This window comes from Halichoerus grypus, chromosome 6, assembly GCF_964656455.1.
Source record: "Halichoerus grypus chromosome 6, mHalGry1.hap1.1, whole genome shotgun sequence".
Classification (NCBI taxonomy): domain Eukaryota; kingdom Metazoa; phylum Chordata; class Mammalia; order Carnivora; family Phocidae; genus Halichoerus; species Halichoerus grypus.
The window spans coordinates 55,953,999-55,971,473 of record NC_135717.1 but is presented as its reverse complement, the minus strand read 5'-3'; the positions used below and the strand labels follow the sequence as shown (position 1 = coordinate 55,971,473).

General features: G+C 43.9%; 1 protein-coding gene across 1 annotated transcript in view; it reads left to right on the top strand.

The window, feature by feature from the left end:
* The window catches only part of CUBN (cubilin), a 265,371-nt gene that overhangs the window by 241,489 nt on the left and 6,407 nt on the right, over positions 1–17,475 (top strand). The window contains exons 60-64 of the mRNA XM_036097059.2: positions 1,764–1,972; positions 10,645–10,807; positions 11,372–11,577; positions 14,502–14,649; positions 15,558–15,739. Coding sequence (XP_035952952.1) covers positions 1,764–1,972; positions 10,645–10,807; positions 11,372–11,577; positions 14,502–14,649; positions 15,558–15,739 — 908 coding nt within the window. The remainder of the gene's footprint in view (positions 1–1,763; positions 1,973–10,644; positions 10,808–11,371; positions 11,578–14,501; positions 14,650–15,557; positions 15,740–17,475) is intronic.

Sequence of the window (17,475 nt, the reverse complement as noted above, 5' to 3'; positions counted from 1 at the left end):
TCAGAATAATTTTGTCCTATATACCATCTATGGATTTATCAGGGACTGGGCCTTTGGAAGCTTTTCAACTCCAGGAAAAGTCTGACTGTGCAAATAATCTATCGTTTTATCTGACCTTGAAGCTATGGACAGGGCAGCCTGACTTACTAAATAATGCATCTATACTGAAAACCACGTGGCAAGTTTGATACCCTTTGCCTGTGAGGAGGGCCGCCATTGTTTCCATTTCCTGCCAAGCTCCAAGGCCAAAATCTTAGCGCCCCCTAATGTTGCAAGCAATCTTTTCACCATAAACAGATAAATACAATGAGACAAATAAATGAAAGGCCAATGTCAGTGAGATTTAATTTTGGAATTAATAATGATCTATATTTGTGCAGAATGTAAGCTTTATGAACATTACTTTGAGCACCTACTTAATCCCTATTCCTACTAGGGTTATTTTGAATTTAATTCATGCTCATGGTTTCAAAATCGTCAATAAGTTTGTCTTCCTTTTACGCTCTTCTCACATCATTTCTGAAGTATTGCCTTGGACTGTGAAATGAACAAAACTATGTCCTATGTTCTGAGGATTTTGTTCCATATTTTTTTCATAGTTGACCATTCTGTCATCATGAGAGTTTTCTTTATCTCTCTTTTCTATTTTTATTTTTTTTTAATATTTTATTTATTTATTTGAGAGAGAGAGAATGAGAGAGAGAGAGCACATGAGAGGGGGAAGGGTCAGAGGGAGAAGCAGACTCCCCGCCGAGCAGGGAGCCCGATGTGGGACTTGATCCCGGGACTCCAGGATCATGACCTGAGCCGAAGGCAGTCGCTTAACCAACTGAGCCACCCAGGCGCCCTCTTTTCTATTTTTATTATGAATCTCAAAATTTTTATATCAAAGTAGAATTTTTTTTTTTCACCAGTAAAGTTCTTTTTCAGCTTCCCTTTCTTTTTGGAAAAAAAGTCAAATATAGAGTGTGTTTTAATATAAACTGGACGGTAGTGTTACATGTGTGTAGTGTTAAATGCCCCTCAGCCTCTTTCTAAAAGGTTATTTACATAAAAGATTTGTTGGGAGCCAATTATCTTGGGGTGTTGGGTAAATTCTTCATAAATTCAGTTTTCAATCTGATAGTGTTCATAAAAGCAGAACCTAAAAGTAAAATATCTTCATGGTTTCCATAGGTTTTATTATGCAAAACACTTTTATTTTCTAAAAAACTAGATTTTTCAGAGATAGAAAAAGCTTCAATAAATCCCATCAACAGGGGCGCCTGGGTGGCTCGGTTGTTAAGCGTCTGCCTTTGGCTCAGGTCGTGATCCCAGGGTCCTGGGATCGAGCCCCACATCGGGTTCCCTGCTCTGTGGGAAGCCTGCTTCTCCCCCTCCCACTCCCCACTGCTTGTCTTCCCACTCTTACTATCTCTCTCTCTGTGTCAAATAAATAAATAAAATCTTAAAAAAAAAAAAAATCCCATCAACAGTTCTGAAAATGCATGTAAAACTCAATATGGCTCCCCACTTTTCTAGGTGACTAGAAGGGGAACTGAAGGGGGACTCACAGGAGCAGAAAGGGAATAAGTAACAAAAAAGCTAACGCAAGTGGGAACAACACTCACATAAGCCCACTGAAGCCCGGTGCACCATCTGATAACATTCTTTGTGCAAGTGTTACCAAAATAGAAACTATGTGATTGTTTTAAACCCTCCATGTAAAATTTAAGATCTCTTCTCTTTGGTTTGCCTAGTGATGTGTCTTTGTTTTAACGCAGGGCCCGGGCAAGGATGTGGTGGTTATCTGACAGGTTCAAATAATACCTTTGCCTCTCCTGATTCTGACTCCAATGGAAGATATGACAAGAACTTAAACTGCATCTGGTTCATCACTGCACCTGTAAACAAACTAATTAAACTTACCTTCAGTACATTTGCTCTGGAGGCACAAAGTATTTTGCAAAGATGCATCTATGATTATGTAAAGGTAAGGCTATCCTATTTCCTAATGGAGTCTTCTAACCGAGACTTTAATGTGATATGTTCCAGTTTATACCATTCAGGGAGTCATGAAAATTTTGAGTACTGCTAATTTTTAAAATGACGTATTCTTCAAGGATATAACATTTATTATTACAGATTCTCTGTCTTCATATCAAGTTAATCTTTAATATGGATGACTCAGAAATGTCATGTGGCTTCTAACATTAGCTTTAAGATTCCCTGTTTATTCATGCTTTGTCAAGAGATGATCTATGGAAAGATGGGTTGTATGGAAAGAGATACTTGAAAGACCTTTGGCAAATCCTAAAATGAAGTTTATATATTTACTTTCCATATTACCTATAGATGTAGACATAACTTAGTTCTGAAGTCCCATTAAAAGGAGGTCAAGAAACTTTTCCGTTCAATTTTTAATGATTCAATAATATTAAATTATGGTACCTATAAGGCTATATGAATTCAAAGTTGTTTTTTTCTTTTATTTAAGTAATCTCTATACCCAGTGTGGGGTTTGACCCCACGACCCTGAGATCAAGAGTTGCATGCTCCTCCAACTGAGCCAGCCAGATGCCCCTGAATTCAGATTAAACCTTCTAAGTAGTATCAGCCAGTGTATACTACTACACTTTGGGGGTAGGGGGGAGGAACAACCAGCGTGGCAAGATTTGTGCCCATGAGGAGCTTAAATCTGATTGTAAAAGTAGTGGGTGATGTATGCAAATTAACAATAAACAGTTCAGGATAGTCAGTATTGAAGTGCCAACTAATGCACTGGATAGAGGCTCAAAGCAATGTGCAAATTTAAAAGGGAGGAAAGTTCATGATGATCTGGCATGAAGAAGAAAGGCTTCACAGAGTGAAGGAAAGCTTATTCAAGTCAGGAGAGAAGGCATTCCAGGCAAGGTGCACATCAAAAGAAAGGAAGTACAGAAGCTGGCATATGAATGTTCTTGAAAGAGTGAAGGGACTGACTTTACTGGAGCAGAATATTCCAAAAAGTAGCAAGAAATAAGATTGCCTAATCTTATTGGTGGAGAAATACCCAGATCACAAAGAATCTTGAAACGTCAAATGAGAAAGAAGAAAGAAAGAAAGAAAGAAAGAAAGAAAGAAAGAAAGAAAAAGTCAAATTAATGAATTCAGTTTTTATGCAGTTGACAATAAGGAGGAGTTGAAGGTTTTCCAATGAGTGATATGATGAGGGCAGTATTTAAGGAAGACTAATATGGAATCAGCATTGCAGGTGGGTGGTGAGCAGAAAGTCTGGAGGTAGGACCCCAGGAAGAGGTTACTTTTAGATAAGGAGGGTACAGAGATGGAGATGTTAAGCCTAGTGCAAGATGAACTTTTAAGTTTAAAAATTGTCTTAAATTTTAAAGAAATTATTTTTTTAAAAAAGGGAAGGAAAAGTCATAGATGGAATACGCATCAAGCACTTAATTATATACTGTCATAAGCTCCAAGCCCAGGAGACCAGGAGAATGTCAGTACTGTTAGGAGGAGACCATGCTTTGGAAGGTGGGGGTTCAGTTTGGGGGACAGCAGGGCAGGCAGGTGGGCAGAGGATGGATCAGGGCTCTCATGAGAAGAGAGCAGCACAAACAGGAGGAGACGGCAGAGGAGCACTTCTGCAGTCAGTTTTCTTTCAGGAAGGCAGCACGGAGCTAGAAAGCCGGGCTTCAGCGCCACTTGGGCAAAGGTCAAGGTTTGCAGCGAGGCAGTCAGAGAGGACAAAAGATGCAGGACGAGAAACAGACAAGTCATGGAAAAAATACAAAAGCCAGGCATAGTGGAGGATCCCTAAAGTCAAGGGAGAAGAGTCTCTCACCAAGGATGGGTGGTCAATGTTACCAAGTTATAAATTAGAGGCCAAGAAAGGTGAAGATGAAGGAAAAACTCACCAGATTGGATGACAACCATTTTTAACCAAAGTATTGACACAGAAGCCAGATCAGAGGGAGTTCCTGGAAGATTGGACATAACAAGGGACTTCGGTTTAGGTTGAATTTTTTTCTAAAATGACACCAAATAGAGCAGTAGCAAAGCTGATATTCCAGACCGTGTGAGAGCTGCCTCGGTTTTACAGGAGGGTCGTAAGCTCTGGAGGCTGGTAGTATGGACTCTAGCCCAGTGTTGCCAACAGACAAATGTCCTCACCACCCCGATTCTTTCTCATTTCATCTAAAAAAAGACAAACGAAAAAATCACATACTCGTACCTACTTTGCAAGGCTGTTTTGCGGTTAAAGATCATGTATGCCTGAGTGTTCAGCACTGGGCCTGAAATGCAATTTAAAAACAAATCCATTTCCCCACCCCCCACCCTTGTGTAATGCCAGATGGGCAGGCTGGCTGTGGGATCACTTTTTCTTAAAACATTAAAAAGAATTGATTTACAGATAAATGATCATAAAAGTAAATTCATGCCGGATGTTTTGGGTGTGGTCCTGCTGGGAGGAAGGTTGATTGATATTCTCATCCTTTTCTGAGTGTGATTTGATACTGTTATTAAAGCAACTAGCAATTTTCTGAATTTCTTCAAGTCATTTGGGACAAAAATAGCAATATCAAAAAGAAGGAGTTATTATCTAGCTTAAATATAAAATGCCTCCCCCCTCCTTTCAAAAGAAATTCTGTTCAGATCTACTCTTGTTTTCCTTCTTGGGAAAGCAGTTTCTCTACACTGGCAGCTTTTCCAGCTTTTAACAAACTGGCAGATCAAAGAACCGTCCTTGGAATGCGAAGCCTGGAGATACCTGCATTAAAGCGATTCTCTGTGATAAATGGGACATTTGATTCCTCGTAGAGTGTTTCTTAGATATTATAATCAAATCACTTTTTAGAAAAGCTTATTTAATTCAATTCTGTAGGTCAATATACAGGTGAAAACATGGCAATTCCATCGTTCATTCATAATTATATCTCTTATTTTTGAAAGGGTTGACCTGAAAAGTTATTACGATAACTGCAGTACATCACGATTGTGTGTTTTTGCTGAGTGTTTCTGTTGAAATGAACATCACATCCACTCCATAAAGAGTCACGTGGCATGATGATGTGCCAGGCACCCCACGGCGTAGATACAGAGGGTTAAAGATAGGGTTCCCCAAGTTGCTCTCAGCAAAGCGGAGGAAGCCAACACGTAAGCATATAAATTATTGTACAACAAGACAAAAACAATAAATATGAACCAGGAACAAAAGTAGAGAAGAAGGTATAATTGAGTCATTTGGGGGTTCAGGAAAGGCTTTGTCCATGGGTTGGCTGAGCTGGATTTTGGAGGAACATTGCAGAAGCACACTTCCTGTTGGGGGGCCGCCAGAGAGAAAGAGGGAAGGATGAACTTGCAGCTCTGCATTGTATGCCCGGCTTCCTGACCCACCAATCTGCCAGCAGTAAAGTCAGTTCTCTTGTGATGAGCGGTGAGAGAAATGGCCCAAAGGGCTCAGGGCTGTGCCCCTAACTGACGTTCCTCTGCTGGGAAATATGGAACTAGTGGAAAGGAAATGGCTCCTTCCTAACATTTCCCAGCATCTTCCCAACCTAATCCATGCCCGCTTGAATAGCCAGTATTTTATGGCGCTTCCTTGACTATTTGAAGTGAGGGTCATCTACGCTACAGCCTACCCTCATACGTAGCTTCAAAAATGTAATATAATGTACTAAATGCAATGAAAAGGAGGAATAAAGGGAGAGTATATGAAATAGTGCAGACCTAAATACATAAATGATCTGCTACAACTGTATTATGATACAGTAGTCAGATTCCTCTAGGTGGGATCGCGGCAAAGGTGAAAGTATCAGGTTAAACTAATATGGATAGGCTGTATTTGCAACTTAAATGCCAGTAACCTCACCATCTGCAATATGAACTTCCAAAATAGTGGAAAAACTCAAAAAAATAGTTCTAAACAAAACAAAGTCCAGTCTTCCTTCCACTCACACAGTAACTGCATTCTCAGAAATGTGGTGCCTCTTAAAACTGTGCAAAATGTTTTTGTTTTCTATAGAGAATGGATTTAGGTTCTGGGATCCCACAACAATGAAGTTTTATTACACAAATATCTGGCCGGGCACTGAAAACTTACATGGGACAGAATAAATCTTCACTTTGCAGAACTGTCCTGTGAATTGCAGGATGGGATCTGCAGTGTGGCTTCTACACACTAAATGCCAGGTATAGCCCCCAAATTATTGTGATGACCCAAAAAACACGACATGCTTGCAAAACACTCTCTGGGAGGTGACCCTGCCCCCTTTGAGGACCTCTGTCTTAACCCACTGGGCTTAACCAGTCTGTGGGCCAGTCAGTGTTAAGAGAAGATCTGCACTCTATCAAGGCATTGGGTTCCATGAGCTAGTCCCTACCATTCATTCATTCATTCATTCAATAAATGTTTATATGAATACCAACTATATTCCAGACACTGGTCTAGGCACTGGAAAAGAACATTAAGATGAGAGAAAAAAAAAAAAATATAAAACCTCCTGTATTTTCAGACCTGATTCTAATCACTGCTTCTTGTGACCCTTCCTGAGACCACTGGGACCAACAGGACATTTTTCCCCTTAAGATTCTGAAATCGGTCAGAGTTCAACCCCAAATCTGAAAAACCACTGTCTGTTCTCTTTCCCATCCCAAATTACACACCGGCATGTCTGGCAGACCCTAACCAAGTCTCCTCAATAAAGTCAAAGAATTCATGGCGATACTCTAAAATGCAGCATAGGGATGCTCCAAATAAGAATATAAAAATCCTGCTGTTGTCAAATTCCCAAGGACATAGTAAAAGATAAAGTCCTGAGAAAATTAATGTCTAAAATGATTAAGTTAAATTTGAAAAGAATTCAAGTCACCAATATTGTCCTTATTAATGCCCTTTTGCAGTAAAAGTTCAGAGAAAGTAAAATCCCAACATGGCCTTCCCCATTTTCTCCTGTAAATTAACAGCTGGATAAAGTGCAGGGTCTGGCAGTCGTCGTCGTCAGAGGCTTTCTCCCCCCAACTCACATAAGCAGTTCCTTCAGGATCTTAAGTAGATTCTAATATGCTCCACTATCAGACTGCTCACAGCTGAGAAAACACAAAATCCTTCTTAGCGCTTATCTACAAAACTTAGAGCATAATCCAAGCTTCAGGCCTAACGGAGTTATGCCAGGTGGCAGGGCCCCCCGGAATGCAATATATAACCGCGTGTGATTGTGGGGGTCTTAAGGGCACAGTCCCCAGGGCACCATTTATATTCTAGTCCATATGATTCCCCATCTCCAGTATTGCACGGTGTGTCCCCTGCAGCACACCCTGGAGCTACCCTCCTTCATGGAGGTCCAGCGTCATCAGGGGATGGGAGAGCAGGTGGAGAAATACTGGCCTCAGCTGCATGGGAGTCTGGGAGCTGGTGTCAGTGGTCCAGAGGCCACCAGCTGTCTAGTTCAGCTCAGTTATGAGGAATCATCCCATGGCGGTGAATGAACTCTTGCAAACAGCAGCGGGAGGCCAGGCACTATGTAATTTCTGTCCATCACATTTACTCGTTACCTATTCAGAACAAATCAGGTCCTAGAACTTCTACAGAAGAAGATGCAGTCTTTCTCCCGAGACGTAAGGAACTTCACGGTCGTGTCCCGGGGTGCTTGCTCAGTCCCACCGGCGTCCTCTCGCCCTAATGCCAGGCACCCCAAGTGAGTTATGGAGACTCTCACATGCCTCTTACACTACTTTTAAACGCCTCTTCAAATGCCTGCCTGAGGTCTTTCCTGACTCCGTCATCTGGGTTCTCTTATTACATTTATATCCTTCACTGTAGTACTCACTTTTTAAAATTTTATATATAGGGGCGCCTGGGTGGCTCAGTCGTTAAGTGTCTGCCTTCGGCTCAGGTCATGATCCCGGGGTCCTGGGATCGAGCCCTGCATCGGGCTCCCTGCTCCGTGGGAAGCCTGCTTCTCCCTCTCCCACTCCCCCTGCTTGTGTTCCCTCTCTCGCTGTGTCTCTCTCTGTCAAATAAATAAATAAAATCTTTAAAAAAATAAAATAAAATAAAATTTTATATATAAATGACACACACACAAATATATATGTATATTCAATGTATGGATCCCTCTCACCAATTAGTGCCAATGAGTGTCTTGAATGTACGGAAACTGCCTTATACATCCTTGTATACACAGGACCTAGCACAGAGGCAGAGAATAAAAATAAATAAGTAAAAATAAAAATGCTTGCCAGTATGAATCTGATGATACAGGTGGCAGCCATTATCATAATGTTTTAACTTGTTTACCAGAGAAGGGATATTACCTAAAACTTGGCAAATCCTCTCTTCTATAAAATGAGGGGCATGAGATTATCCAACTCTGTGGAGTCTCTTCTGGCTCTAAATTTACTAAAATCCCTTGTAAGCAGGAGAGACAGTGCCACCTAGTGGTAAGTTGACTTTTCTGTTTATTTTAAAATGTCTATTTCTATTTTATACATTCCTAGCATTTTATTTTTTTTATTTTTTTTTTTTTAAAGATTTTATTTATTTATTTGAGACAGAGAGAATGAGAGAGAGAGCACATGAGAGGGGGGAGGGTCAGAGGGAGAAGCAGGCTCCCTGCCGAGCAGGGAGCCCGATGCGGGACTCGATCCTGGGACTCCAGGATCATGACCTGAGCCGAAGGCAGTCGCTTAACCAACTGAGCCACCCAGGCGCCCCATTCCTAGCATTTTAGAATAATGTCAGTGGTCATGGCTATTTTGAAGTTTATATCACACCATAGTTCTGTTATAAATTCATTGTTTGGATCTATGCACACATATTTGTTTTAGAAATACCGTGAAGATGAGTCAGCTGGAGAAATCTGTTTTCTGGTAATATGCTTGAAAGAAATTCAGGTGTCCACTATTTTGACCGGTAGCTGTTGAAGGTTCCTATGGCTGGGAGTTTTTCCGGGTGCTGGTGACACCACAGTGAATCATCAGTCTTCCCACCCAGGGGACTTACATTTTTATTGGGAGAGAGACAAGAAAAAGTAAATAAGCAACAAATGAGATGTGTTTTGATTGTAGTAAGAAAATAGATGTTGGAGTTCCGGCAACGTACCATAGGGTTGGGCTCTCTGAGGAGGTGACATTTGAGCTGAGACAAGGGGGAGTGGCCCGTTCAAGAGCTGGGGAGAGAGAAATTGCTCCCTGCAGGAGGAATAGCCAGTGCAGGGGCCTGGCGGGGACAGTCCCCGCAGGACGAGGTGTGGGAAGAAGGCAGTGGGAGGGGTCTGGGAAGAGGCCCCAGGCCAGACCAGGTGGGGGCTCGCAGGCCACCATAAAGCATTCAGGTGTCACTTCAGGCACCGTGGGAATCCACTGGAGCACTTAAGGCTGAGCAGGAGCGTGAGTTAAGTTTGCAAACCCTCGGGCCGTTAGTTCTGCCGAAATGACTGTGGCTGTTCTGTGGACACAGACCTCTCAGGAACATGTTACAGTAACCAGGGTGGAGGACGATGGTGGTAGCAATGGGGAGGAGCCCTCTGGGGTAGATTCTGAAGGTAGAGCGGAATAGATGTGGGGTCGGTGGGGAGGGAGAGAGGAATCAGGGATGACTGAAGTCTTTGGCTTGAGCGAATTATTGATATCAGGAAGCCTTGGGGAGACTAGGTCTAGGAGGGGTGGGTAGTCGGAGAGAGGGACCAAAGCACTACTCATTTATTAGACATGTACTGGGTGCCTTTTGTGTGCCCTCTAAAAACTGGGGACACCCAGTGCACAGATTGTACAGAAAACACAATCTGTGTTTCCATGGAACTAGAGTCGTCTTCAGAGAGGAAGACAATAATATTAAGTAATATACGTAATATGTGAAGATAATGCATGCTTTAAAGAAAGAATGAAGCAGGAAGGGAGAAAGGGAATTGGCAGAGAGTTCACATTGAAAGGAAGGTGGTCAGGGATGGCTTTAGCGAGGCAGTGATGTTTGAGTCAAGTCCTGAAGGAACAGAGAGGAGCGAACGATATGGATGTACAGGAGAGGAATGTTCCAGCAGAGGGAACCGTAAAGCCGCAGTGAGCCTGGTTTGCTCGAGGAGCAGGGAGAACGATGTGGAGACAGCAAGGTATCAGATGAGAAAAGTCAGGGGTGGCATGGAGAGCAGATGCTCTCAAGCCTTTGAAGGCCACTGTAATGGCTTTAGCTTTTCTGTCGAGTGGCTGGGAAGCAGCTAGGAGGGCTCTGAGCAGTGACCTGGTCTGAGCTGCATTTTTAACTGTAGCCTATGACTCACCTGCTGAGGAGAGGCCAAAGAGGGGCAAGAGTGGAACCAGGGAGTCAGCGGTGCGAAGCCAAGCACGAGATCTTGGGGGCTTGTACCCGTGTGGCCGTGTGAGCAGGCGGGGCGAGGACAGAGATGCGTTGGCCTGCTCTAATGACCCGCTCGTTTTAAATCAGATAGGACTTTCCTCGTGAGAAAGGATTTCTAGGCATCGTACCAGGTTTTTATTTGAAATCATTATAATAGCATCAATTCAATAGCAGCAGTTCCTAGGTTAAAATTCGCTCTAACAATATCAGTGTAAGTTTCTTCATCATGACCTGTTGCGACTCCACGTCCATTTTAGTGTAAAATATGCAACTTCTTTGTGAGTAACAGAAAACGAATGAACTATGTTTCTTTTCAGTTATACGACGGGGATAGTGAAAATGCCAACTTGGCTGGAACATTTTGTGGTTCCACCGTACCTGCTCCCTTTATCTCTTCTGGTAACTTCCTGACGGTTCAGTTTGTCAGTGATGCAACTTTAGAAAGGGAAGGATTTAATGCTACATACACCCTTGTGGACAGTGAGTAAATGGAGATATTTTTATGTTTTATGAAACGTGTATTTATGCACTAAAAATAACGCCATGCTTCTATCTAAACTCAATGTTAATTACTAAACTCAGTGTTAATTACTAAACTCAGTGTTAATTCCTATCTAAACTCAATGTCACTTACTAAATACCATGTTAATTACTTTGTTTAATCGGTGATACAAATTTCGTACGATTGTTTTTTTTTAAGATTTTTATTTATTTAAGAGAGAGAGAGAAGGGGCATGAGCAGGTGGGGGAGGGGCAGAGGAAGAGGGAAGCATTAAATCCCGCTGAGCGTGGAGCCTGACATGGGGCTCGATCCCGGCGCTGCGAGATCATGACCTGAGCCGAAGGCAGACACTTAACCGACTGAGCCACCCAGGTGCCCCTAAATTTGGTATGATTTTTAGTGAAGAATACCCTAACTTCTTCATAGAATGATGTAACTACAGTTCTTTGGGCTGGAAGGGTAGGGAAGGCTGAATTTTAAATATTGTGTGTTATGTGGACATATGAGTAAAATTTGCCTTATAAGCTGTTCTCTTTTTCCAGTGCCTTGTGGTGGGACGTATAATGCAACTTGGACCCCGCAGAGTATTTCATCACCCAATTCATCAAACCCAGAGATCCTATTTTCCATGTGTACTTGGGTCCTCGAAGCTCCCCCACATCAGCAGGTCAAGATAATAGTGTGGGCTCTGCAGCTGCTCTCCCAAGACTGTGACCGGAATTACTTAGAGTTTCAGGACTCGCCTGAGGTAACAATCAGAGGACACAGGACAGTCCCATCTAATGATCTTTTTCACCAGTATTTGCAAAACACTTGAAATAATGAGGGCATAATTAAATAAATTCTCAAACTTACCTCCAGCTTAACATATCCAAAACATACATATACAGCCATATACAAAACCCTCTATTCCGGCGTTAAGAAACTTGCACTTGGTCTTGTAGGTGGGGAGCTCTCAAACTTCCTTGTGCACAAGAAACATCTGGGTGTCTAGATAAAAGTGCATATGCCAGGGCCCCACCCTCCGATACTGAGTTCTCCGCATAGCGCCTATTAATCTACATTTTTGATGAACAACTTCAGTGTTCTGCCACTGAAGGACCAAGGATCCTGCAGCTGGGGGGACCTGTGGATAGGATGAACTGAAGGGGTCAGCGTGGAACACAGGGAAATCAGTTACGAGGCCATTTGGCACCAGTCCAGTGGGACTATATTCATGGTCATGTAAGAGAGAAAAAAAGAAAAAGCTGTTTTGGTTTTAAAAAGAGAGAGAGAGAGAGAATTGCCTGTGGGCTAAGACGTTGAGGAGACAGTTGGATGTAGATGCGGGATATTAACAGAAGGCCTGAAGAGCTGGGTGTCATCATTACATGGGTCAATAGCTGAATTAACACGAGTCATGAGATTATCCATGGAACCTGTGTAAAGTGTGGAGTCATGACTGGAGGATGGATCCCTGGGAAAACCCCTGGGACCCTGGATTGTCTTTCAGCAGTTTGAGGAACAACTAATCTGCCCCCGTTCATTCCCAGGATGTCATATGCAACCCCCCACAGGCTGGCAATAGCAGAGGGTCCAATCTATCCCTTCCTGAGTTTTGGGGGTCCTCCTTATTATAAATCTGGGGTCCCCTAGTTTACACATAGATCTTGGTGGGGGTAAAAAAATCCAGTTTGGCTGACTCCAATTGGAGAGGTCTGGGAGGAGTTGGCTATTGGGCAGACACCATATTTGTTGAATTTTCAGAAAGCTCAGGCACTGAGACATACCCCAGGCTCCCACCGTGGCCAAGGTGTGAGATGATCACCATTCCATTGGCAGTGGTTTTCAGAATGAGATTCCTATTCCCTGGTGGTACCCTTCCTAGAAGGTCTTAGAACCAAGCAGAACAATGCCCTTTAGTTAAACCTCTTTCAATTTCCCATTGCTTCCCGAAGCTGAGATGATGGGGATCAGGGCAGACTCCCATCTGAGTAGGGAAATGTTGCTCACAGGGCACAAGGCAGCTCTGGATCATAACAGCAGCTGGATGGGCCTCAAGGAAGACCCAGTATTTGTCATGAATGAATAATGTCCTTTGACTGAATGAATAAAGGAAAGAACAGAGGGTTTCAGCATGAGTAGGTTGGGAGGAAAGATGGGAAATTGACTGATAACTGGGAGAAACTGGAACTCTCCAGGTGTTCGAGAGTAGGAGGGGAAGATACAGTTGGAAGTTCATGCGAGGATCATGTGTTGGAGGCATGATTGATGATGAATAGCTGGCATAGGCAAGCACAGAGAGTGGAGGTGAAAGTCACTGGTAGTAAGGAATGCAGATTAGGGTTTAGTGGATCATCTGTAAACACATCGAAACCTCCGAGGATTGAGAAAGGAAGCGGGGTGCCAGGGACGATGACGAGCTAAGACCCGAGTCTTTAATGAAGGAAAGTCACCAGAGGGAAAGTGGGAATGGTGAGAAGGGTCAGAGGAATCTTAGGCCAGACGTAGAGACCCTCAGAGGAAAACTGGCTTTGATGCAAGGCTAGGTACTGCAGGGAGCGACCTGGGGAACCCCTCCACCCCTCACCCCCCACCGCTATTCCTACTCAAGGAATTGTGGACTATGGGACAAGAATGGCCTCCACCAGGAGGCTGCAGGAGACCCAAGCTTCACTCGAGACCCCAAAGTGGAAAGGCTATGTACAGATGTATACAGTGGCGGTTAACATTGCAGTGAAATTTGAGAGGCGGCCGCAGGCCAGGTTAGGAAAGGACCAGCAGCAGGAGGCTGGGGGGCAGGGGGTAGAAACAGACATCAGCAACAGGAGCTCGCACGCACGGGTGGGAAGCGGGCCTGTCAGTAGGCGCCCACGAGTGAAAGACAGCAAATGTCTTACCTTTGGTGCCGGTGGTTTTTATGCAAGGCTGGGTAGGCGCCGGACCCCATTACCTTATTATCTTGAGAGGTCAGGAGGGCTGCCCAGGTTTCGCAAAGGGGAAACGGGGACCTCATTGCAGGGAGGGGCTGCCTTGGGGGATTCCCAGTGTTACAAAAGTCCGGTTAGATCAGCTCAGGGGTGGGGAGTGCTGGGAGCCCTGCCGAGTTAGGCTTCTGGGGTTCAGGACTATGGGGAGACCCAGTGGAACTGTATTGAGCTCAGTCAGCCTGGATGTGCTCAGAGCAACTGCACAGGCCTTTGGCTGTGAAGCCGCCTGAGGGGGAAAGGGTCTCGTCTGCACAAAGTGTCTGTCTCCTGGTTTCAGCAGAAACTTGGCCTTGCCCTCCTGCCCCTCGGGGAGTGTGAGACATTTGTGCATTCCAAGCCCTGGTTGCTGGGGGCTTCGAACACTGTAACCAGTTTCCATGGCTGAATTTTTTAAAAAGATTTTATTTATTTATTTATTTGAGAGAAGAGAGAGAGAGAGAGTGCGCGTACAAGTGGGGGGAGGAGCAGAGGGAGAGGGAGAAGCAGACTCCCCGCTAAGCAGAGAGCCCAAAGCGGGGCTCAATCCCAGGACCCTGAGATCATGACCTGAGCCAGAGGTGGATGCTTAACCGACTGAGCCACCCAAGCGTCCCCCCCATGGCTGAATATTTAACCCATACTTTTATATGCAGTTTAGTTTCCACTACGGCCTCTTCTCTTTTGAAACCAAATCTAGTGTGATGTGGCTTCCATTTCATTTCAGAGTCACGCAAATCCAGGGCTTCTGGTCTGTGGCAGAAATACTTCGGCGACGCCAATGTTCTATTCTTCTGGGAGCACAGCCATTGTCATCTTCAAATCCGAAGTCCTCAGTGGAAACTCTAGAGTGGGTTTTACCTATCAGATTGCAGGTGAGCCCTGAAACTGTCACCATTCCTGCTAGAATCCGCTCCCATGAGTAAATGTGGGCCTGTTAACATGAACCATACCCGCAGTGAGGTAAGAATTTTAACTAGAAGCCGGGCCCACTTGAGCAAATTACTAAAGCTGGTTTCTGAAGAGGTAAAGTGAGTATGATACTAATTAAAATGTTTAGAATACCAGCATATTCTTCAAAGTTCATGGAGCTAATTCAAGTATATACCCGTTGCCTTATGAATTATCCACTTGACTGCAAATGGAACTCACTGTACCTTAGGAAGTTATTTTGTAAAAACCAAGAAGTCCTGAAAGGGTTATTTGATTACGATCACAGCTAAGAAGTTTATTTCCAGAAGACATTATTTGATGTTCATCTCCAGCTTGATTAAAACCAAAGCTGCCTTTGATTAAAACAAACAAACAGAAATATTTGGGGTGGTTTTACCCATTTTTTACCCAAAATGATAAAGAACAGCAATTTACCAATTCTATCAGAACAAGTAATTCCTCCGAGGATGTAAACGGAAATCCTCAGACAAAAGTCTGTCTTGGATGCAGAGACTTTGTGCCTGCAAGAGTCTAGATGTCAGCCCACTCCACCTCAGTGTGATCAGAACAGTGCAGAGAATGCTAGAGCATTCCTCTTCAAAGGAGAAGGCTCATGTTTCATATTTCCTGTGGGGGTGTTTTATGTTAAGGAGACACTGCATTACATTTGCTCTCTGCCATACCTTGCTTCCTCTGACCTCACTTATCTCAAAGGGAAGTGAAAGGGCTGGTATTAGCTTTTTTCTGAAGTTGTTCAAATTTAATCATCTTTTTGAATTCCTTCTGTCAGGTTGAAAGAGCATGAAATATTGGGATGCATACATTAATTGTGAAATTTTTTTCCCCTAAGGTTGCAACAGAGACTATAACAAGGCATTTGGCAATCTGAAGAGCCCTGGATGGCCAGATAATTATGACAATAACTTGGATTGCACTGTTATCCTCACAGCCCCACAGAACCATACTATTTCCCTCTTTTTTCATTCGTTTGGCATCGAGGACTCAAATGAATGCACACATGATTTCTTGGAGGTAACATAGTCTGGATATCATATAAATGAATTGTATAAGGGGCGCCTGGGTGGCTCAGTCAGTTAAGGTCTGCCTTGGGCTCAGGTCATGATCCCGGTGTCCTGGGATCCAGCTCCATGTCAGGCTCCCTGCTCAGTGGGGAGTCTGCTTCTCCCTCTCCCTGTGCTCCTCCCCCCTGCTCCCGATCTCTCTCTCTCTCTCATGCTCTCTCTCTCTCTCAAATAAATAAATAAATAAAAATTAAAAAAAATAAATAGATGAACTATTTAAAAGATGGATCACTGAAGATTTTTCACCTCTGTCTCTGCTACCTCTAATCATGGATCCCTTACTTGTTCATAATTTGTTCATTATTTTTTTCATGCCATAAATATTTACCAAGCATCTTCCAGGTCCAGGCACTGGAAATGCAATAAGGAACAAGACATAGTCACGGCCCCCAGGAGGCTCACAGTCCATGGGAAAGACAGGAAATAGTACGCACACAACAGAGTCAGCATGGTTAGGAGCACCTAATTCAGTTTTGGGGACAGAGAAGCTTCCCAAAGGAGGTGATGTGTGGGTTCAGAGAGAACCATCCAGTGCCCTGGAAGAAGCAGAACCAAGCTCTGGGAGCGCTTGCACCTCTGTGAGTCTCCAGCCTCACCACAAGAGCACCTTCTGCGTCCTTTCTGCTCTGTACCACCTACATTGTATAAGCGAAAACTATACTGTTGTTCACAGGAGGATGTTCTGAATGAGCCCATAACTGAGGCAGACGCTGTGTGGAGCGCAGTGCCTGTATTTTACCATGAAAACCCCAGAGCTCACTTGCGTGTCCTTTGCAAACTCTTTTGGAAATGTATTCATTCTTAGGCAGTAAACTGCAGTGTCACCGAAGACTTGGATATCCAAAGATGCTGAATTGCTCTGTGGATGGAATTTGAATGTAAACCTTACCGGAAGCACTCTAAATGAGCCTTGTCTCATGTACACAAGAGTCCTCAGTACGGTTTCCATACGGTTTCCCCCTCTACATCTCTTCTGGAGTCTTATTATCCTGGGAAGCTCTCCCCTACAGAATTAATCTAAATCTTTTGTTAACAAATACCCTTAATCCATAGCGTAACGAGTACTTGAAGGAAGCTTGGGCCTTTTATCATGGCAGATACGTGTCATGGTAGGAAGTGGAGAGCTATGGATGTAGCAGGCGGGAAAGGAGGGGAGGAAGACCGTATTGTTTGTGTCAGTCAGGGCATTGAACTCAGACCTTTGTGCCTCATGCCTCACCACTTATGTAAAGTGTCAAGCAGAAGCCAGACGAGGGGATACAGAGAAAGGACAGAATAATCCCGCCCATTCAGAGTCAGAGCACAGCTACCCTTGGTTCAAGCCTGGGTTGACCGTTAGTGACTGGAGTTAACACGTGCCATTTTCCCCTGGATGCTGGGACCCACAGGCTAGCTCTCCAGCATTGGACGTGGGGATGCCTCCTCCCAGCTGCCCTCCCTATTCCATAGAAGTTGGTTCGAAACTTCCTATCCAGTAAGCAAAGACAGGAAACCACAAGTCAGGCCCATAAAGTGCAGCCCCATCTGGTTTTTGGTGGGAAGACTGGCATGGTTTATTGGCAGCCCTATGTGCAAAACTCACCACTCCATTCACGTTAACTATGCCAGGAACAGAAATTTCTCGGTGAGGATTGTGACCATATTACTACCACACAAAAGCCAAGCCCTGGATCACATTTGGAATCC